The sequence below is a fragment of the Notamacropus eugenii genome, chromosome 7 (assembly GCF_028372415.1).
Source record: "Notamacropus eugenii isolate mMacEug1 chromosome 7, mMacEug1.pri_v2, whole genome shotgun sequence".
Lineage (NCBI taxonomy): Eukaryota > Metazoa > Chordata > Mammalia > Diprotodontia > Macropodidae > Notamacropus > Notamacropus eugenii.
Window position 1 is genome coordinate 45,937,986 of NC_092878.1, and position 23,819 is coordinate 45,961,804.

A 23,819-nucleotide genomic window follows, 5' to 3' on the forward strand; every position below is an offset into this window, starting at 1 on the left:
TATGAGAATGATGCAACAGACTCCCTGTTGATAGGTTCCAGATCACAGAATAGTAAAGCTAGAAAGACCTTAGAGATGACTTAGTCTAAATCCCTCATTTCCAAATGAGGTAACTGATCCTTAAAGACACTGATTGACCAGTGTCCTATGGGACTAAATGTCAGGAGACTCAAGTTTGAATTTCTGAGTTGTTTTTCCAGTCCTTGTGATAGATTTGTTTTGATTCTTTTAGTTTGTCTTTCCCAGAGGCCATAGTTACTAAAGGCATGCATGCATTTAAGCGACAGATGGCCAGGGGACAGATCTCTCCTAGTACGTAAAAATAACCAGACAAGTTGTGTTAATGGATTTTTTGGCAATTGTTGGTGGGTTCTAAGAATTTTATTAATGTAATTTTATATAGGAATCCTTCAATTCTTTGCCCCTTCCCCCCCTCTTTCTCTCTCTCTCTTTTTCTCTCTCTCTTCCTCTCTCTCTCTCTCTTTCTCCCTTTCTTCTTCTCTCTCTCTCTCTCTCTCACACACACGCACACACACACACACACACACACACACACACACACACACACACACACACACACACACACACACACACCCTCTCCCCCTTTGTCTCTTAAATCCCTGATTTCCAGGCTCCTCTCAGGTGCTCTTATAAACAAGTCTTTTCTTGATTCCAGTAGCTATTTCTCTTTTTTCCTGAAATTACTTTGCATTCTTTATCTGTACACATATTTAATTTTCAATTGAATAGGGCCTTAAAGGCAAAGATTTTGTTTTGTCTTTGTATTCCCTGGAATCAAACACATACAGTGGGCTCATAAATGCTGCTGATTTTAATTGAATTTGGCAATGAATGAATTTGTTCAATTAGCAAAGAGGAACAAAATTTTTATAATAAACAGATTATATGTAGGCAAATCACTTAAACTTTCTTCATCTGTAAAATGCAGATAACAATCCTTATACTACGACCTCACAAAGTGGTTAAGGGGAAAGTTTTTGTAAACACTAAGTCGCTACTACTATTACAATTCTTTTTGATATTATTTTTACATTGATTTGAGTAGATAGAAATGATGTTGGGATAAGCTCTTATCCTGCTATTCTTCTTGTACATCTGATTCTGAGAAGACTTGTACAACAAGTGAATAAAACAACTGCTTTCTACAATAGAAGAAAATTGTTGGGATACATAAAATATTAGTATTTTCATCAGGGAAGATAACTAGTCAATCCTTTGGAATCGTTGTTTACAAATATGAAATTATAGTGATAGATAAAATAACACAGTGGTACTGCTCATATTTGTAACAGTATTCATTGATAATACAGATCTTGTAAGAATATTGAAAAAGCAGATACCATACGTTTGTGTCTCTAGAGAGAGAGTTTTCAATAGATGTTAGGTAATCTTGTAGCTAATAAATTTTGAGGAAACTTTTGGAAGCAAATGGGCACAGAGCATTCCACAATCTATGAAAAGTTGTTTTCTAACTGTCAGACTGATGTTGGAACTTTTTAGTATAACAGAGTTGTTGTCTAATCCCTCAAACAGATGTTTCAGTCCCACAAAGAAAAGGACCACATCTTACTGATCAGATCTCTCCCAGTCTCTCCCAGAACTTAGCACAATGCTCTGAACCCAGGAGGGCTTAATAAGTATTTGATATTTTAACTGAATTCAAAGACATTATTGGGAAAAAAGAATCCAGACTAGATTTCCCAATCACAGTATACAACTATTTCACAAATATGTCAACAGGGTAAATTATTTTAATAGCTAACTAACTTTTATATAATGCTTCTAATGTGACAGGCACTGTGCTTAGCACTTCATAATTCTTATTTCATTTGATATTCACAGCAACTTTGGGAAGCAACTGCTATTATTATCATCCCCATTTTACAGATGAGTAAACTGAGGGAAATAGAGGTTAAGTGACTTGCCCAGGGTCTCATGGCTAGTGAGTGTCTGAGGCCAGATTTCATCTTCAGTCTTCTTGACTCCAGGCTTGGCACTCTATCCACTGAACCAACTCGGTACATGTAAAAAACAAAACTTGAGGAAAGAGGAAGACCTGGGTTTCAGACTTACGAGGAACTCTCAGCGTGAAAACTCATTTCACTGATGTAGATTACCATTTCTCCTATAATTTAGTCTTCAGTTGCCTAGGTTACTAAAAGTTAAGTAACTTGCCCAAGCTCTGTAGCTAATATATATCAAAGGCTCTTTCTGACTCCATTGTTGGCCCTTTACACAATTCCAGATCTATTAATAACTTTAAAATAGCTTCGAGAGAAGAGTTTATAAAACTTCTGATTCTACTGTTTTACTCTGAAACAGTACTCTGTTAGGAAGGAGTCTGAGAGCTTCTTACCTGATCATTCGGTTTGAATCATCATGGTCTTGATCCAGGTCCTGTACATCCCCATTATCACTGTGACATCCTGTCATGGATGTCTCAGAATCCTGGACCATTGATTCCTCCATGTCATCCATGAGGCCACTATTTCTTTCACTATCATTGTCATCACTTCCTTCTTCCATGACCACATCAGACTCTGCCCCAGGGCTAAGCAAATCTGTAAAATTGGATTAAGTCAACCATGAAAATAAACATTGACCCATGGGGCCAGGGGCTAAAATAAAATTGAGCATGCCAAATGAAACTCAATTAGTAATTCTAAAAGATATTTATAAGTAGTTCCCTATTCTCCTTTACTTATTTTCCTGGGAATCTCTGTCTATGGGAGAACTTAATGTCTATTTGTTTGTTTTTCCAATAGCACATGCTTGAGTTGCCTTGGCTTACTGATATGGTGGGCCATAGGAAGAATAGGGAAAATGTGCCATTTGTAACGGTGACAGCAGACAAAAAAGGACAGGAGGTCACTTAACACAACACTAGATCCAATTCTCCTTTGTCTATTCTGACAAGCAGAAGTACACAGCGGATCCCGGAGTATTTTTGTATACCATGTTACCCAGTGGGAAGGACAATCAGATTCATTATTTGATGCTGCTGATACTTTTTAATAGCTATTTCTAAGAAGAAAGAGATCATTTAAGAAACTACCTTTAAATTTCTGACATATTCAAAATGTAAAATAACTAGTCCCATATATCTAATGGTTGATGAAAATAATACATTATCATTAGATAGTAATGTAAAGTATTTATTTTAAAATTAGAAATTGATTGATTCAGAACACCAGTCTGCCATGCTACAAAAAAGTAGGTAAACTGAGAGTTTACCAGATTTTTCAGTTTGGGAAATAACATTTTCAAAGCAACTAACAGCATCTCTGAAATTGCTCTGTTCTCCCACAGTTGTAGCTGTCAAACCTACGCTGATATTCACTATGCTTGACACGGAGTCAACATCACACCATAGGAAGTGGGAAAATTGCCAGCCTCTCAATTTTGGCAGTTAATTCAGAGAACTAAATGCCAAAAGGCAACACTGGAATGTTTTCTTGGAGAACTACTCCCACCTTTTCCTTCCAGGTAAAATAAATTTGTCTCCAAGTTAAGGAGGTCTTGGAGTCTCCAAGTAATGGAGACCTTCCAAGTAAAGGAACCATATCTTTCCCTATACCTCAAGGAATTCTTATAATCTTTAAAACACTGAACCCATTTCCCCTATCATGTTTTGGACATTATTTTGTTACTCTTATGAGCTAGAACACAGAATCAAAACCTACCCATGGTCACAAAATACTTTACTGTTTTAGCAAACTTGTTGGTGGGAAGTCCTATCCGGAGGACTAACTGCACGGTATGGGAATTTCTGGAAAGAAAATTTAGGGTTTTTTTTCTTCTTCTTGAGAGTGAGTGATCTGTATTTGATCACAAATGAACAGATGATCAAGGATTTAAAGCTGGAATAGAAATCAGAAGTCATTTAGACCAACTCCCTCCTATAAAGACAGAAACCTAAGGGTCAAGGAAGTTAAGGGACTTGACCAAGATCATTCAGTCAGGAAATGTCAGAGGTGGGATTTGAATCAAAATCCTATGACTTGAGGTAGAGTACTTGTTACTCTACCATGCTATCTTCCTTCATATTTTTTTAAGCCATATTCTAAGTTCTAAAAGGAAGTTCAAAAGGATGATTTTTTTTAATGGACCCCCTGAAAATCCCATTTTATTGGTTTCTCCCATTCTTCTTTACAACATGACTGATGTGAAAATATGTTCAATATGAATGTACATATATAGCCTATATGAGATTGCACATCATCTTGGGGGGGGGAGGAGAGGAAAGGGGAAAAAATTTAGAACTCAAAAGTGAATGTTGAAAAGTAAAAGTAAATAAATAAATTCACCCCAAAAAAAGAAAACCTCATTTTGTTCTGATGAAGTCTGAGCAAGCATTCTTCACTTTTTTTGTATCAGTACTTCCTTTGGCAGTTGAGTGAAACCGACAGACTCCTCAGAATAATGTTTTTAAATGAATAAAATAAAATACATAGGATTACAAAGGAAACCACATATTAAAATAAGATATAAAAATAATTTTAAAAAATACATTCACAATCCCTAAATTAAGAATCTCTGAGAGAATATACATATACATATACATACACACATTTATAAAATTTGTTAACATGTTCATGTGTTCCATTCAAATTGAGCTAACCCCATGGAGGTGTGGGAAAAGCATGATGATTATTTGTCTGTGGTTAATAGCATATCCACTTTTCTCTTGGGAAGACTATCGAGTGTATTATCTCTGTGGGAGAAACAACTGGGTGAGGGAAGGGGCAGATCAATAACTGTAGTGTGTAGGCAATCCTGGCCCTTACATTACCGATCAGACTGAACAGGGTTCTGATCCAGGAGAGATGTGAAAGCTCATTAGTAAATTAGCATTTAAGACCACCATTAAAACATCAATAGCTGCACTGTATTCTCTAATATTCGAGGACTTGTGGCCTTTTTTGTTGAAACTTAATGCACTGAAATGAATACTTTCCTGGCATGTGCTCAGTTGAGTTGGAAATGCCAAGCCCAAGCAATACTTCACATTATGGAGATCAGAGAATTTAGATGTGGGAGGAGAAAGATCACTCAGTAAATGATTCTCTTTACCTAGCAGGGAAGAACTGGAGACACAACATTTATTCACTTGCAGAGCCCAAGAAGAATGGATCCCTTCCACCTACCTCCATTAATGGCGACTTCACCCAGGCAGTTGTTTGGTACTTTGGGTGCACAGCGCTTGTGACAGTTGAACCTACAATCTGATCAGAATGACAGAAATAAATAGACTCACGCACTGGAGAAGACTCTGTGTAACAAAAAAAACATGCATTTTGCCATGCCTGGCAAATAGTAAGCACCCGATGCTTATTGACTAATTTCAGACTGATGGACAGCTGAAGTACTCAGAGTTTAATTGACAAACAAACTCAGATTTTTGAATCTTATTTACCTTGAGAAATCAGTCCAAAAATAATGGCTTCCTTACCTTTACACTGTAGGCCCTGTCTGAAAAGCCCTTTGAGAAGCTTCTTGCAGTACTGGCATACTGTTGGCCGTGTGTAGGAGTGGATGACAAATGTGTGAGGTACTTTAACCTTGGACAGCAAGATCTTGTCAAGCTCAATTGGTCGTCCAATATATGACTGAGAATTGGATCTCTTCTCTCGGCCAAGAAAGGATTCTGATGGTGACTTTTGCTATAAATAATTAGAGAAGTAAACAATAAAAGATCCCAGAAGGTCACAATGCTTGTGAATGTAATGTAAAAGTCTCTTTACTTTTAGCTTCAACTTTTTTTTTCCTACTTTATTTCTTACAGTAAAAGAATTAACTAAGAAACAATTTTCTAGACTTATAATAAGAGGTCTGAAGAAAAGGACATTTTGTTTCAAAATCCTAGGAATTTAAAATATGAGTTAGAAATAGTTAAAAATCCCTTTTAAAGGCTTACATGTCAGAGAGAAAACAAATTAAGCATGACAGAAATAAGGAAATTGAATTGTTAGGTTGTGCTTATAGTCTTACTCTGATGCCACTCAGTCTGACACTCTCTGTACCACTGAGTAAATTATTGCATTTCAATTTGCTCATTATTAAAATGATAAATAGCCAAAAAAACCTCAAAAGAGATTTGAGAATTACTTCTGGGTATGTTTTGTATAAATTTATGAAAACTTGAATTATTAGCCTATGATTTCCTCAGTCTAGGGAACTCTTGGTACGGAAATGCCCTACACCAAATTGTAACTAACACTTAACAGATAAATAAATCCTAGTGAATTTTGTGAGATCAAGTCCAGGATTTTCCTGACTCCATTACAACAAGTTGCCTCTGTTTTTTCTTGCAAATATGAGGTTACTCCTTTCCGAATCCATTTCTCCCTTATCTCTCCATTACTTATGCCCATTTCCCAAGACCTTTGGAATGCTCTGCCTCTATTTTACACAAATCCTCCTTCATCCTAGATCTTTTCCTTAAATTCCTTTTCCAACTCCTAATTTGGATAGAAACCTGGCTTTTCTGTGAAGACAGTAGACATCACAAAACTGTTCCTTTCATCATACCCTCCCATCAAAGGAATGAACCAATGTAATGTTGGTGCTCCCCTGCTGTTTCTAGGACATTTTTTTTTGTCCTATTCCTTTCATAAACTTCCCTGTTGTAATGGTCATTCTTTTCTTATACTAACCTATCTGCTTGACCACTAATATCCTCTATGGACTTCCAGATCACTCTCCCACCTTCCTCAGTCATTCATACATATTGTTCAGTGTTATAACCTATCCTCCCCACCCCACCAGCAGCATTCTAGGAAACTTCATGTTGACAAGCCCTCTCATGGCTGCAAGTGATGGGATACTACAATCTTTGATGGATCACCCAAAGGACAATGGTGGCACGTTGAGGGGGATTGAGTAGGCTGCAACACATTACCAACCAAAAACTGCTTTACAACATTAAATACAAAGGCTAGCATCAGAGAGCATTAGGAATGGAAGAGGGGGACAGGTTATGTGACATGAGTGGATGGCCCAAAGGATCTGGCTGTACCCTCTAAATATTGACATTTAGAACACTCCAGAACACTAGGTGGCTCCCATGTGGTGGTCTTATAGAAGACCCCAAACAGGAAGAGCACAGAGATTGTGACATATGAAAAGTTTGAAAGACATAGTTTCTGGTAATTAACAATTGATTTTATTAATTATAGCCAGCAGATAATTAATAAAATGATGGTTATTTGACTTTCTCTCATAAAACAAAGATGAAAAATGAAGACTTCGCAGCACAGTATTGATAATACATTTTTGCTTATTGTTAATGTAATTTTGCTTCTTAATGGAAAGATCTTTCCCATCCATTAATAGACCCATGTGACCTGTTTAAGTCACATAGAAGCCTGAGTCATACAAGTCAAGTCATATGGAATAGGAAGAGGTGGAGGTAGAGTGAAGCTAAGAGGAAGTTGGTCAGACTAGTCAGAGCTAGGAAAGACAGAGGAAGCAGGCAGCTAGGATTGTGAGCATTTGTCTGTGAGAAGACCTGATAATATGTGTAGACTTCTTGGTTACTATGATGGATTTCTTTGTTGCTATGATGTATTTGGCTCTCTGGTGTTGGGATTCGACTTTCTGGTGTCTGAATAAATGTTTTGGTTCTGTCTTCCACGTGGAGAGTCTGTTGTATTTTGCAATTCAGAACTGCGCTGGCATATTCATGGCCACCCCTAGGTGCTGTGAATATTGCCTTGGTGCTACAAACTCTTGGAAGAGTGGGTGTTCTCAATAAGAGGAAATCAACAAGTAAGGAGAGAAGAAATATTACAATGAGAAAGAGGCCTTTTCTAATGAGGGGTTGGGTACCTGATTCTGATCATATGGACAAAGAGAGACTCATCTCAAGTCAGACCACTCCTTCTTTGTGCAATCTAAACAAAAGGACCTATCCTCCACCCAGTTAGTGAATAATGAACAATGGTGGGTTAAGAATTCCATCTAGAAAAGATGGTCCCTGTGGGGTAAATTTGGGGGCAAGGTCAGAAATGTCTCTGAGAGGCTGGACTTTAAAATGAGGAAATAAATAGAAAAAAAAAAAGCCTGGATTCTCTTCTCCTCCTGATACTAACTGATTAATAATGTACGAGTGAAATAATCATTTCTTTCAAGATCATGAATGAGACTGTGCTCTTCATCACTGGAGATGACTCCAACTATAAAGGTGGAGTCTTAGTGCCATCCTGACCCAACAAATCCTTAAACTCCTCATCTGCAACAACCTCCATGTCTCTTCCACATACCAGCATAGTCACAATTTAGACATTACCATGACATGGAATGGCATTCCCTCCAAGACAGGGAATTCTGAAATATCACTGTGTGATTACAGTCTTCTTCTTCCATCCTTCCCACTCCCTCACTCTTACTAAATCTGCTGTTTCCAATCACTACGACTTCTGGTCTCTCCACCCCTCTTCTCTAATCACCCTTTTGAATTCCTCTAATCTGGTAGCTCTAGCCTCTCATCCCACTTGGGATTCCATGATCAGTAATTTCAGTGACCACTAAAAATCCCCCACCTTAGAATCTGTTGTGCCCTTGACCCTTCATTCTTTTCAGTTTGGTAATCCTCAATGCTGTGTAATATCAACCCCTGATTCCATGATGTGGAATGTCAGTGGAGAAAGAATATGGTACTTATTACATTGAAAAGAAATTTCTTTTGCACAACTTCAGCTGAGTTTTCTCAGGCTGCCAGGAATCTTCCCCATTATTCACTGATTCCTGTCTCATTTCCCACAGTTACTGGTCTAATCCTCTTCCTACCCTTAACCTCACCTTGAAATCCTTCACTTCCTTTAAGGCTCAATTCAGGTGCCATCTTCCACACAAAGCCTTTTCTGACTGCCCCTGTTGTTAGTGCTCTCCCCCCCCCCACTTATCTGATGATGTGTTCTATTTCTTAATATGTGATAATACATACATATGTAGTAATTATTATAATATATTTCACATATCATAATATATGTAATTAAGTATAATAATAAGTAAGCTCCTTGAGGACAGTAACAGGTTTGCTTTTATCTTAGAGCTCTAGTTCCTAGAACATCGTACTGTATATAGTTATAATTTAATAGTTTGTTGAATTGAACTGAAATTTTCTGAAGCCTCCAATCCACCTCCACATTCATAATTGTCCTCAGCAAGAAGTCTGAAGTCATCTAACATGAATCTCTAAACTTCCATCTTCTATAACTCCAAATTTATCAGTATCTGTTCTCTGATCTTACCATCAATTCTCTCCTCCTTCCCTCCTTTCTCAGAAATGATTACTATTTAGACATTTTAATCTTTCCACATTTTTTTCTCATCTACTTATGTGTCCTCTGGCAACTTTAATCTCTCCCTCTACTGATTCTTTCCTATCTGCACTCAAGCCTAATTAGTCTTCTGAATCCTAAGAAAATAAAAATCTTTACTTTTTGACCCTTTTAAAATAGTATTCCATCTATCTCTTCATTTTCATCACCACTTTTTCTGGAAAAAAATGTGTTATCTCTACTCCTTTGCTTGCTCTTGATGATCTAGCATTTGCCTTCAAAACTGCTGAAACTACAGGAGGCAGCTAGCTTACATAGTAAATTGAGTGCTGGACTTGGAATCAGGAAGATCTGAATTCAAATCCTACCTCACATAGTAGCTTTCTGACCATAGGTAAATAAATCACTGTCTCTATCTTCTCATCTGTAAAATGAACTTCTAATACCTCTTCCAGCTCATAATTTATAATCCTATAGGTTCACATAGATATCCAGTGCTCTTTTAATTATCAAATCCAATGTTGTTGTTCTTTTCTGTCTCTGATCACAATCCAATTGACCTATCCACAGCACTGATCACTAATAACCACCACTTCAATCTGTACACCCTCTACTCTCTGGTTTCTAAGACATCACACTCTCTCAGCATCTCCTCCTTTCTTGACAATTGTTCCTTATGAGTTCAAATACATTTGATATTCATAACAACTCTGAACATAGGCTGGCCAGTGAGTATTGTGCTCATTGAAAAGATGAGAAAACTAGGGTAAAAAAAATTAAGTTACTTACTTATGGTTATACAGATAACTGTCAGTTGTACATAAGAGTCAGGGCTAAAACCCAGGAAATCTAGATTGGAGTGGAACACTCCACTACCTATTTGTTTAACCCTAGCTGATACTATTTTGGTTCATTGGTTACATACTTAAACATACCTACACAAAAAGTGGTAAAAGGTGCTTAATTTAATTAGCCAAAAAAATCTATCTATTATATCTATTTATTATAAATTATTACAAAATGTCCCTCTGTTTTCACAATGCCTCCCCCCTTTTCCTGTGCTTTATGTCATAAATTAATATTTAAAATGAAAATGAATCAAAATTTTACTTCAGATATTTCATGAGAATTTCATGTATCAGGATAACTGGAGACACTCTGGTACTGAACCACAATAGAAGTAGTGTCTCTTTTTCTACATAACTATATAGCTTAAAGAACTAAATAGATGATGATACATAATTCTCTAATACCAGTTCTTCTTGATTTCCCCACTTCTGTCAGAGGGAAGATCATTCTTACAGTTACCCATTATCAAAAGCCAACTTTTCTTTGCCTTCCCCTTTCACAGATGTGAAGTCAAACCTCACTAGATATTCCTATATGAATGAGATAGAATACTACTGTGCTATAAGAAATGATGAAAAGGATGGTCCCAAAGAAATTTGGGGAGACTTGCATGAATGTGATCAGAACCAGGAGAACAATTTATACCACAACACCAATACTGTAAAAACAGAGAACCAGAAAGACTTAGTCAATGATCAACACAATGACTAGCCATGATTCTAGAGGACTCATGATAAAACACTCCATTTATCTCCAGATAGACAAGTGATGAACTCGAGTGCAGACTGAAACAATTGTTTTCCTTTTTGGAGATAGCTAAAGTGGGAATCTGTTTTGCTTGAATCTTTGCCTGTCTCCCTCTTATTTATGTGCACAAATATAATTTATATTTATATATAATATATATTTATAATATACATTTATAATAATTTTTGGTTTTTATGTTTTCTCTGTCAATGGGGGAGGGGGAACAGAAAGAAGAGAATTCAAATCTGAAAATAAAATTGGATTAAAAAATACTTTTTTTTAAAAAAAGTTCAAGGACCCCAGTTTAAGAACCCCTGTGTCTAGTCTAAATAGTGCTTTTCTCTCCAATACAGTCCCTTCAAACTATCTTCACATGACATGAAGTTCTTCACCATTTTGCTCAAACTTCCACTTAGAAATGTCCTTACAAAAATGTAATACAAAGAAGTGAACAGAGTGTTCAAGATGTGGTCTGACCAGGGCAAAATATAGTGTTATCATCTCCTCCTTATTTGTGATGATTTGTGAAATGGGGTATCTGCTGTATTTTGGTGATAATTCCAAAGATGGAATTTTCTAGAACTTTATTATGGTTATTATTAATGGTACTAATAATAGATCAAAGTACTGTACAAATCTCATTTTTGTCCCAATATCCTTGAAGATGTCATTTTTATAATTACATATACATATATTTATATATAATTTTACAGGCTGAGAAAGGTTAAATGACTTTAGGGTCACATGGCTAATATGTGTTAGAGACTGGATTTGAACTCAGGTCTTTCTGATTCCATGTTTGACAGACTATCCACTGTGCAAGATAATTGCTTCTACTATAATACATTTTCTGTTTCACTGGCAGGTCATTGTTATACTTTATAATAAGAGATGACACTTCTATAGTGCTTTTAAGATATATAAAAATGTTTTATATTCAATAAATCTTGAATCATAATATTTCTGCAAGGAACTTGTTTAATTTTTTTTAAAATGTGAATATAAGAATCTCATTTTTGTCCCCTTCCATCTCCAGGGTGGTACCTCCATGGCAGAAATTTCATCTGCCTTTTCAGATCGCAACCAGTCTATAACTTAGTAAAATACGTCCTATTGAATTGTTGAGGCACATAAAGGTTAAACTGACTTACTCAAATTCACATAACTACTAAGTGGCAGATGTGGGAACCTAAGTCATCCTATAACTCTAGCCTAGTAATCCATTTAATCATCCAAGTACTATCCTTGCCCCAAATATGAAAAAGTCAAGCTTTCAAAATCTCTACTTTTTTTTTACATATAGCCACCAAATGAAAGAACTGTTGGTTATATACACTAGACTTTGGCCTAGTTTTGCTTGACTTCCTGAAAAAGGGTGAAGAAAGTGGTCAGAAATGCTTAAGGTCAATAGAATGCATTCCTGAAGATGGCGGAGTAGAAAGACGCACATACACATAGCTCCAAACCCACAACCCATACAACATCTGTATAAAGTAACTCACAGCGAATTCTGGAGCAGTGAGGCCATAGAACAGTGGAGCGGATAAGATTTCTCTTGCAAAGGGTCCGTTGCGCTGCAGACACGGAGCCCAGCCCAGACCTGCCGCGGCCGCAGCACCAAGAGGAACAGATCCAAGCGGGCTTCAGGGACAGGATCTCCAGCAGCCGCATGAGTCCCTCCACCCACAGGTGACTGGGGTCGGTGGGAGAGTCTTTTTGGCGGGTCGAGAGGGGAGTGGGGTGCCCCCATGGCTCGGGCCCCCTCGGGAGGCAGAAGCTGAGAGGTGGCGGCAGACCAGGGCTCTCCAAGCAGGCAGGAGCCTGGATCCATTGTTGAAGGTCTGTGCATAAACCCCCTGAGGGAACTGAGCCTGAGAGGCGGCCCTGCCCCACCTGACCACCTGAACTTAATCTCACACTGAATAGCAGCCCTGCCCCCGCCAAAAGCCCTGAGGCTGGAAGCAGCATTTGAATCTCAGACCCCAAACGCTGGCTGGGAGGATCAGGAGGCGAGGTGGGTGTGAGGAGAATATTCAGAGGTCAAGTCACTGGCTGGGAAAATGCCCAGAAAAGGGAAAAGAAATAAGACTATAGAAGGTTACTTTCTTGGGGAACAGGCATTTCCTCCCTTCCTTTCTGATGAGGAAGAACAATGCTTACCATCAGGCAAAGACACAGAAGTCAAGGCTTCTGTGTCCCAGCCCACTCAATGGGCTCAGGCCATGGAAGAGCTCAAAAAGAATTTTGAAAATCAAGTTAGAGAGGTGGAGGAAAAGCTGGGAAGAGAAATGAAAGACATGAAGTCAAAGCATGAACAGCAGATCAGCTCCCTGCTAAAGGAGACCCAAAAAAATGTTGAAGAAAATAACACCTTGAAAAATAGGCTAACTCAATTGGCAAAAGAGGTTCAAGAAGCCAATGAGGAGAAGAATGCTTTCAAAAGCAGAATTAGCCAGATGGAAAAGGAGATTCAAAAGCTCACTGAAGAAAATAGTTCTTTCAAAATTAGAATGGCACAGATGGAGGCTAATGACTTTATGAGAAAGCAAGAAATCACAAAACAAAACCAAAAGAATGGAAAAATGGAAGATAATGTGAAATATCTCCTTGAAAAAACAACTGATCTGGAAAATAGATCCAGGAGAAACAATTTAAAAATTATGGGACTACCTGAAAGCCATGATCAAAAAAAGAGCCTAGACATCATCTTTCATGAAATTATCAAGGAAAACTGCCCTGAGATTCTAGAACCAGAGGGCAAAATAAATATTCAAGGAATCCACAGAACACCGCCTGAAAGAGAGCCAAAAAGAGAAACTCCTAGGAACACTGTGGCCAAATTCCAGAGTTCCCAGGTCAAGGAGAAAATATTGCAAGCAGCTAGAAAGAAACAATTCAAGTATTGTGGAAATACAATCAGGATAACACAAGATCTAGCAGCCTCTACATTAAGGGATCGAAGGGCATGGAATAGGATATTCCAGAAATCAAAGGAACTAGGACTAAAACCAAGAATCACCTACCCAGCAAAATTGAGTATAATACTTCAGGGGAAAAATTGGTCTTTCAATGAAATAGAGGATTTTCAAGCATTCTTGATGAAAAGACCAGAGCTAAAAAGAAAATTTGCCTTTCAAACACAAGAATGAAGAGAAGCATGAAAAGGTGAACAGCAAAGAGAAGTCATAAGGGACTTACTAAAGTTGAACTGTTTACATTCCTACATGGAAAGACAATATTTGTAACTCTTGAAACTTTTCAGTATCTGGGTACTGGGTGGGATTACACACACACACGCACACATGCACACATACATAGAGACAGAGTGCACAGAGTGAATTGAAGAGGATGGGATCATATCTTAAAAAAATTAAATCAAGCAGTGAGAGAGAAATATATTGGGAGGAGAAAGGGAGAAATTGAATGGGGCAAATTATCTCTCATAAAAGAGGCAAGCAAAAGACTCATTAGTGGAGGGATAAAGAGGGGAGGTGAGAGAAAAACATGAAGTCTACTCTCATCACATTCCACTAAAGGAAAGAATAAAATGCACACTCATTTTGGTATGAAAACCTATCTTACAATACAGGAAAGTGGGGGATAAGGGGATAAGCAGGGTGGGGGGGATGAGAGATGGGAGGGCATGGGGAGGAGGGTGCAATTTGAGGTCGACACTCATGGGGAGGGATAGGATCAAAAGAGAATAGAAGTAATGGGGGACAGGATAGGATGGAGGGAAATATAGTTAGTCTTATACAACACAACTATTATGGAAGTCATTTGCAAAACTACACAGATTGGGCCTATATTGAATTGCTTGCCTTCCAAAGGGAAGGGGTGGAGAGGGAGGGAGGTAAAGAAGTTGGAACTCAAAGTGTTAGGATCAACTGTCGAGTCATGTTCTTGCCACTAGGAAACAAGAAATATAGGTAAAGGGGTATAGAAAGCTATCTGGCCCTACAGGACAAAAGAGAAGACGGAGACAAGGGCAGAGAGGGATGATAGAAGAGAGAGCAGATTGGTCATAGGGGCAATTAGAATGCTTGGTGTTTGGGGGGGGGGAGGGGATAAAAGGGGAGAAAATTTGTAACCCAAAATTTTGTGATAATGAATGTTAAAAGTTAAATAAATAAATTTAATGAAAAAAGAAAAATAGAATGCATTCCTTCTTTACCTCAGCCCCAGAATTCTCAGCATCCTTTGAGATTGCCTCAGGTGTGACCCATATGAAGCCTTTCCTTACGTTTGTAGTTTTAGCCAGTCTGCTCCTTCTCAAATTATCTTACACTTACTTATCTGTTCATTTCTTAGCATGTCCCAGGAGAATATAAGCTCACTGAGGAGAGAGATAGTTTATAATTTTTAACATTCTTTTCAGTTCCTCATCTGCAAAATAGAGAGAATTACAGTCCTCACCTCCCAAGGTTATGAAGATAAAATGAAAAGAAAATTTGTAAAGGACTTTGCAAACTTTAAAATGATAAAGTTTTCCTTCTTCTTTTCCTCCTCCTCTTTGTATTCTCAGTGCCTTGTACTTAGGGAGGGGGATTAGAATTGTGATTTCATTGCTTTAGGGAGCTCCCTGGGGAGAACTTCCTCAAACAGTACAGACTGGCATCTTCTGTTCAAATGAGAATCTTTTTTAAAGAGTTGTCTAGATTATAATGATGTTCAGTGACTTGCCTAAAGTCGCACAGTCAGTATATGTAAGAGGTGGTATTTGAATCCAGATCTACATGGCTTCTTTCTATCCTTTAAGCCATACTGTCTCTTTCCTTGCACTGAGATGTTTAATACATGCTTAATAAATTAAAGAGGAAGTTACAAGTGATCTTGACTTTTGTCTTAAGGAGAGAGTGTGGCTGACAACTTTGCACAACTCTACCTCACTTAAAATCAATTCACACAGAAGTCAAAACATCACCCTCGTGATGTCACTGATGACTTTCCTGAATGAAGGATGAACAACAACAATGAATTCAAAGGAATGGTATCAGATATAACATTATATGTACAGAGGTAAGTTAGAGATTTCTAACATAAACTGAAATGCTTCCTGAATTTATCACATTTGATTGACTGATCCCCATTTGTATCTTAGACCATCATTCTAAAATGTATCATTATAACAAAATTGTTTCTTAAAATTTATCTTACTTGGGATAGAATTCCCCCAATCGCTAGTCCAAATGAATGAAGTTTTACAATATTTGCATTCATTTCAACTAGTCACATTGGACGCAGAATTGGACACAAAATGTTCCAATTTGGCAGGATGCATTTGGGCAACCTGGACAATCTACAAAATGGTGGTGGATTGCTGTTGATTTTTTGTTGTTCGTTTTGTTTTGTTTTTAACTGGAAGAAGCACATGAAAAGACTGAAATAGTTTGGAATGGAAAAAGAGCAAGCTGCTTCATTATTATGTTCAGAGTGAAAACTGGCTCCAAACTTAGAGATTTAAAAGCTCCTTCCCTACAGTAATGGTAGGTATAAAACGAAGAGATAATGATAAGAGTTTAATTCTCATATGAACTGTCAGTGCTGTAAATTGTCTTTTTTTCCTTGAGAAGGTTATAATATTTTAGAGTTTGGATCAAAATGCCAGTTTAGAACATTTCTGGGGATTGAAAGAGTTATAAAACATGACTCAGGCAGAATTGAAAGCTAATGATTTCCTTGGTCGTCACTTGACAAAAAGAAAGGCGTTTGTTTTCTAGTACAGATATCAGAAGGATATTGCTTTATGAGAAAGATCTCACATCTCACAGCTTAATTTGGAGGAAGGGGAAAATAATAATAATGACAATGATTAATAAAATAAGTAGCTATCATTTCTGTAATATTTTAAGGTTTGCAAATTACTTTATAAATATTATCTCATTTTATCCTCATAGTAACCTTGGAGAAATAGACAGGCTTAAGAAATAGACAGGTTAAGTTGCCAAAGGACACATAGCTGGTAAATATCCACAGCAGAATATGAATTCAGATCTTTCTGGCTCTAGGTCCAGCACCCTACTCATTGGCACTAATCTGGCAGGACAGGAAGGGGTAGTCTACGATTTTGAGCTTTCAGGATTTATCTGGTCACTTTCTTGTCAGTTTCTACACTGTGTCAATGTTAGAACTGTATTCATTGAACATCTACTTGTGGAGGTGACTTGTCCTGCTTTTCTGAGAATAGGAATTCTTTAAAAAAAAAAAAAAATTTTCCTGGTAGCAAGCCAGATCCATGACTCAGCACCTTTGGAAGCTCCCCAGGAAATGATTGCTTAGATTACATTATGGAAACTCCAACTGCCAGCATGTGTTTAAACATTTAACAGGACCCTGTAAGAATTTCCCAACAAGGTATACCCTGCTTAACAGGTCAAAATGGAGTTGTCTGAATTAGTATATCCATTAAAAATAATGTAGAAAAGAGAAGCACTGAAAGTTATTTGATTCTTTTGTGGAAAAACTTTAAAAGAAGATTCTACCGACGTGTTTTTGTCTGGTTTATAGACAAACTGATGGACAAGATAAACATAATTTTGTACAAAACATGATTTGTCAAATTCATACTTCTACAATCCTCATTTTGCAGGACCATATTAGGGCTGAAAATTGGGGGCAACTGCATACCTTTCAAGATCATGAGAGATGAAGTAGAGAATGAACATGTGTTTAGAAGGAATAAGTAACCAGGCACTTTGACACAATCAAAGCCATAAGCTCTAGGGAGATTTCTGAAGCAATTGATTTCACTAGATCAAAAAGGGATTTCACTAACATTATTTGCTGTTGAAGCATTCTCTGTAACTTTAAGGCATCCTAGTCTGTCATAGAAAGGGACATCTGGTCTAAGAGTGTTTGGTGACTTAAAAGGCCATTTGAATCTGATGGCTCCTTTTCTCTTTCCTTAAACACTCCCATTGTAATGGACTGGGGACTTCACGTCCTGGGGATTGATATTTTCATTCCTGTCAAAATTCTTTGTTTTTTAGCTATTTCTATCATACCTAATTCTTCATTACTCCTATTTGGGGATTTCTTGGTAAAGATACTGGAGTGTTTTGTAACTTTCTTCTCTCATTTACAGATGAGGTAACTAAGATAAAGAGGGATAGCTGACTTGTCCAGAGTTACACAACCAGTAAGTGTCTAGTGGCCACATTTGAACTCAAGTCTTCCAGACTGTAGGTCAGACCTCTATCCACTGTACTGCAGAACTGCAAATTACATGGAATGTTCGGGTGAAGTGAAATCATCACTTCAGTCAAATCATTTCTGAAAAAGTGCACTTTGATTCAGCCTAAATATAACTTGACAAAGAGTAAAGTAGCAAAGAACAGTGGACAGATTGCTGCATTTGGAGTAAGAGGACATGGGATCAAAGGCCAATTATGTCATGTCTGTAACCTGTGTGACTTTGGGCAAGTCATTGGGCCTCAGTTTCCCTACCTTTAAAATCAGTGGGTCAGACTAGATGACTTCTGAAGTCCCTTGCAGCAATCAATGTTCCTATGATCTACTGTGGCTCAGTTTTAACAGGGTGGGACTAAAAACTTCTAAGATTCCTTCCACCTCTAAATCTACGATCCTACAAACATAAACAGTGTTAGTTACTAGTAAAAAATGTTGTAAGGCAGCTCTCAATTATTCCAGATGAAAATACTTTAATATAGTCTTGTTGCTGTACAGTCATTTTTCACTTCATGACCCCTTTTGGGTTTGTTTGTTTGTTTTTTTGGCAAAGATACTGAAGTGGTTGGCCATTTCCTTCTCCAGTTCATTTTACAGATGGGGAAACTGAGGAAGGCAGGGTTAAGTGACTTGTCCATGGTCACACAAATAGTGTCTGAGGATGGATTTGAATTCAATGAGTGGAGTCTTTCTGACTCCAGGTCTGGTATTCTATCCACTGTGCTACCTAGCCTCCTTTAGTGTAATCTAACCCTAGTCCATCCTGAAATGGAAATGATTATCTCACTCACTTACACACAAACAAAGCTTTGGATGCTCAGCCTATGAGTCCATTTGGTGAACTAAAATGAAATAATAATTTCCTTTCAACAGTGCTTATATGAAGAGACAAACCTCTCCTATGGGAAGCCAGGAATTTTCCAAGCATTTGGACCTCCGCTAGTAATAGACATGTCTGGAGACCCTTGAGAGAACAAGTTCCTATAGAAACATTCTTGTCTCCACACCCTGTAAATCACTGAGCACAAGATCTGAGGCTTGATGAGTTGTAGATTATTCTTTGCCACTATGCCGTATTCTCATTTTAGTGCTCCTTGAACTGCCTGCCAAGGCTGCCAAATAAATGAGTTGTGATTCCTCAGTTGGACATCGTAAATATGTAGCATAAATAAAAGCTAATCAACACCTTTTCATACCAGTGAGAAAGGTTGCTGTGGGACAAGAAAAAGGTATACTCCCTGCTCTGCTGTGATGTACACTGTGGCTTACAGGAAATAGATTATTTCTTAAAGTTTGTAGCAATTTTTGAAAGCTTTGGGCATATTATTGTACATAATCCATTACAAAAGAGAGAATGATCCATATACCCTGAGTGCAGGGACATTACCGGACAATGATCACTTCATTTCTTTAATGCAAATAAGAAATAACCTCTACTACTTAAGGAAAGAATCAAGGGGGATGGATTCTCTAGAATATTTGCAGATTCAAGGCATACCTATCCTTAACAAGGTGGCCATTTCTGACTTCTGTGCTCCTTTAAGCTGCTCCTTAAACAAAGAAAACAAAACCTTGTAGAAAGGGATTTTTTCTCTCCATCTGAGAGTGAATAAACGACAGGGTCATGTGCTGCCGGAGTGTGAAATAAAGGCATGATTTTTTTTTAGGGAGGTATAAATATACTATGTTATGGAAATGTTTGTCATCAAGGTTTTTATAGATAACTGTTCAGCACTGGAAAAGTCAAGCTTTCTCTGTGTCTCTGTCTCTTTTTGTCTCTGTGTCTCTAGCTCTCTTTTCCAGATGTCTGGCTTCGATGGTATAAGAAAATTCCCACTGAGGAAACCCTCTCTACCAATGGGCCTCCATAACTGTTCTACAATTGATAATCTTCAAGAGTCACCTGAGGTAGTGGAACATCCAATGACTCACTCAGCGTCATGCAGTCAGTATGTGTCAGAAGAGGGGCTTAAATCTAGGCCATCATGATTCCAAAGTCAATTTTCTTTCCCTCTTATCCAACATGCTATGCTGCATCTTTCCACATATGCAAATTAAGTAATACTAATGATAATGACCATGTAATAGCTTATATTTATGTAGGGCTTCCAGGTTTTCAAAGGGCTTTAGGTACATGTCCTAATTTGATTCTTACAACAACCCTGTAAGATAAGTGCTGTTTTTGTCCAGATTTTTATAAATGAGGAAACTGAGGTTTAGAGAGGTTCAGTGACTTCCCAAGGGTCACATAAATAACAGAGAATAACGTAAAGCCAAAAAGTAGTTTTGACTGCAAGACACACTTTGGCTATTTGGAGATTTCAGTATTTTGTGTGTGTGGATGTGCACTCATGAGTGCATGTATGCATGTATGTGTGTGTGTGTATATGTGTGTGTGTATGTCTTTTTCTCTCTCTAAATTCTGTAGTTTTTCAATTCACTTTACATGGGTAGACACAGATTTAATGAAATGCCCCAGTATCAGCCTATGGCTACCTGTGGAATAATAAAAAAAGGGATATTTATAATTTAATTAGAGAAAAAAGTAAAATACTCCTAGAAAGAAGCTTTCTAATTGGTTATTCCCTGGAGCATTTTGAGGAATAAATAGTACTGTTTGTAAAAGAAATTTTAACTTAAAAAAACAAAGTGTATAGAGTTTGACCTCAAAATGATATGACAATTTTGAAAGGCTAAAGACATTTGACTTTAGATTCTGAATTCTTGAAACAATGAAGGGAGTAGAAACTGACATTTTTATGCAAATCCATCAATAAAAAGTAAGAAATATTTACTTTATCTATAAAAAGACAAACTATATTTGGAGATATTAGAAGGTACTGACACATTGGAAGAGTATTCAACTGTCTTCCAGATGAAATTCGCTGCCCTTAATGCAACAGCCTTGGCCTAGGTAGAAATGTTAACTAGAGATGAACAATCTCTTTGTGTTACACACTGACCACAGCCTAGTTGTCCAGGAGATAGCTTTGTACCAAGAGAGATGATCACTAGTAATCGATTGGATTTTCTAGTATGGGACTTATTGATACGTGAGACCCACTCCATCCATAAGTATGAGCTCTTGGCTTTGAAGTAGCTCCCTGATACACATAAGAAGTGTAAAACCTATGACCAGGATGTAAAATGGAAGATATTATTGACTTCAATTGCTTTCCTAAAGAGTGGAGACTCTCTGCTTCTTCGAGAGGAAAAGGAGAACATTAATAACATCTTAGACGTGAATGGATGCTTTAATTGGTACCCACAAGTCTACCTTTTCAATAATCAGAAGACTTCTTCTGCTATACCCCAAGAGCTATAAAACTGTGCACACTATTCGATCCAGTAATAACACTTTTAGGTCCATATCCCAAAGACATCCAAAAAAGGAGAAAGGACCTAATTGTACAAAAATATTTATAGCAGTTCTTTTCATGGTGGGTAAGAAGTGGAAGTCAAAGGGATGCCCATCATTTGGGGAATGGCTAAAGAAGCTGTGATACACAATTGTAATGGAATATTATTGTGCTATAAGAAATGATGAGCCGAAAAAGCTGGAAAGACTTACATGAACTGACGTAGGACAAAGTAAACAGAACCAGGAGAATATTGTACACAGTAAGAGCAATATTGTTTGATAAAGAACTGCAAATGACTTAGCTGATCTTAGCAATACAATGATCCAAAACAATCTCAAAGGACTGATGATGAAGCCAACTATCTGCCTCTAGAGAAAGAATTGATAGTGCTTGAATACAGACTGAAGCAGGCTATTTTTCTCTCCCTTTCATTCTGTTTTTCTTCTTTTGTCCAAGTCTTCTTGCACAAAATGATTAATGTGGAAATGTTTTAAATAGTTACATAGGTATAACCTATATCTGATTGCTTGATGTCTCGGGGAGGGTTAAGAGGAGGAAGAATGGGAAAATAGAATTTAGAACTAAAAACTTTAAATAAACATGTTTTTAAAAGTTGAAGGAAAAAAAAAGTTTCCTCTGTATCCAAGGTGTTGCAGAGGCATTTCTCAGTTTATAGCCTCCCTAGCAATCATTCAAATTAATTTTGCTTCAAGAGCAAGTTATTCAAAGAACCAGCAGACAGGGCAAGAATCAGGAAGTTTAGAATGACATCATTCCATTCACAAGTATAGGCAGAGCATTTAAAGCACATGCTACTGAACATGCTAGGGATACTGAGTCCTGAGTAGAAATGTCAGTTCTGTTAGCATACAGGCTTACTAAGATATGTCAATAATGCCACCAAGGAATGATGACAAAGGGTTTACTTTATATATGCTTCAATATCGGCATAAGGTCTGGGTGCCTTCTGTGATACTGGCAAAAGCAGCCTTTGATCAAGGAAGATGAGGCACTTCACACTAAAAGCTTCAATCTCTTATTCTACTTCTGAGAGAATCCTTGCTTTTCCTACATGAGCCAGGATTCTGAAAAGAGTTCGCTCCCCAAATGAAAGGAGGGATGAGATTGTCCAATTGTTTTTACTCAGGAAACATATGCTGTGATTTTCTTCTTTGATCTTCATTTCTGTGATGATAAAATGTTTTGTTATTGTAATGTTTTCCTTTCATGGATCAGTAAGAAAATGAAAAGTTAGTATTGTGTTAACTCTTGAGGTTCCAGTTTTCTGGCTATGTAGGGGCAGAACAAGCTAGATAATGGATTCACCACTGAGAATTTCCCATGAGTTTCACCAAAGTTTGAAAAGGAACCCCACAAGCTACATTAAAAAGGCTTTATTGTGTTATATGTATGAATAGGAAAAAAGGGGAAAAGGTTTGAATTATATTATTATATATTTATCTATATTTTCTGGGTATTATTTCAGTATACAATTTTTACTATAATACTTCAAAAATAATTTTATTAGGGTTTTAAAAAGAATTTCATTAGGATGGATATTCACTTCTCTGAAACAGATGGATGAATTCTTTATGAATTGATAGATGGCTTTCAAAAGTTGCTGTGGATGAAAAAAATCACCCCCAATTTAATAAAATATTTTTTTCCAATGAACAAAAATCTATTTTCTCTCTTTCCCACTATACTTGCCCCAAACTCATTAAAAAACATAACAACAACACACACAGACACACACATATATAATCTTTACAACAAATAGGAAGCGACAAGCAAAGCAAATTCCCTCACTGGCCATATCCAAAACAATCGATATATCATTCTGCATTCATAATCTTACAGTCAGGAGAAAGGTAGCATATTTTATTATTAGTCCTGTGGAATCCCAACTGGGCACTGCCCCAGTAATAGTTTTAAAGTTATCCAAAGTTATTTGTTTTCACAATGTTGCTCTTATCATATAAAATTGTTCTCTTGATTCTTCTCACTTCAGCATTAGTTTATTTAAGGCATCCCAGGGTTCTCTGAAATTGTCCCATTTATCATTTCTTACAACACAACAAATAATATTCCATTACATCAATATATGAAAGTTTGTTCAACTATTCCCCAACTGATGGCAATGCTCTTATTTCTAGTTCTTTGCCATAACAAAAAGAAAGCTTATAAATATTTTTATACATATATGTCCTTTTCCTCTTTCACTGCTCTCTCCAGAGTACGGTCATGGCGCCAATGTGGTGACTGGGCTCTCAGAATTTAGCTAGGCTAGTACTGCAATAGAAGAAACACTGCCTGGCCATAGTGGAAGACTTTTGACTAGGACAATCTTCACAAGTCAGCTTTTTGT

The 23,819-nt window shown here is 37.3% G+C and overlaps 1 protein-coding gene across 16 annotated transcripts in view; it reads right to left on the reverse strand.

Moving 5' to 3' along the window:
• The window catches only part of PRKD1 (protein kinase D1), a 435,004-nt gene that overhangs the window by 92,180 nt on the left and 319,005 nt on the right, over positions 1-23,819 (reverse strand). For all 16 annotated transcript variants that reach the window (XM_072622711.1, XM_072622712.1, XM_072622718.1 and 13 more), the window contains 3 exons: positions 5,474-5,684; positions 5,169-5,246; positions 2,378-2,582 (listed from right to left, as the gene is read on the reverse strand). In XM_072622711.1, coding sequence (XP_072478812.1) covers positions 2,378-2,582; positions 5,169-5,246; positions 5,474-5,684 — 494 coding nt within the window. The remainder of the gene's footprint in view (positions 1-2,377; positions 2,583-5,168; positions 5,247-5,473; positions 5,685-23,819) is intronic.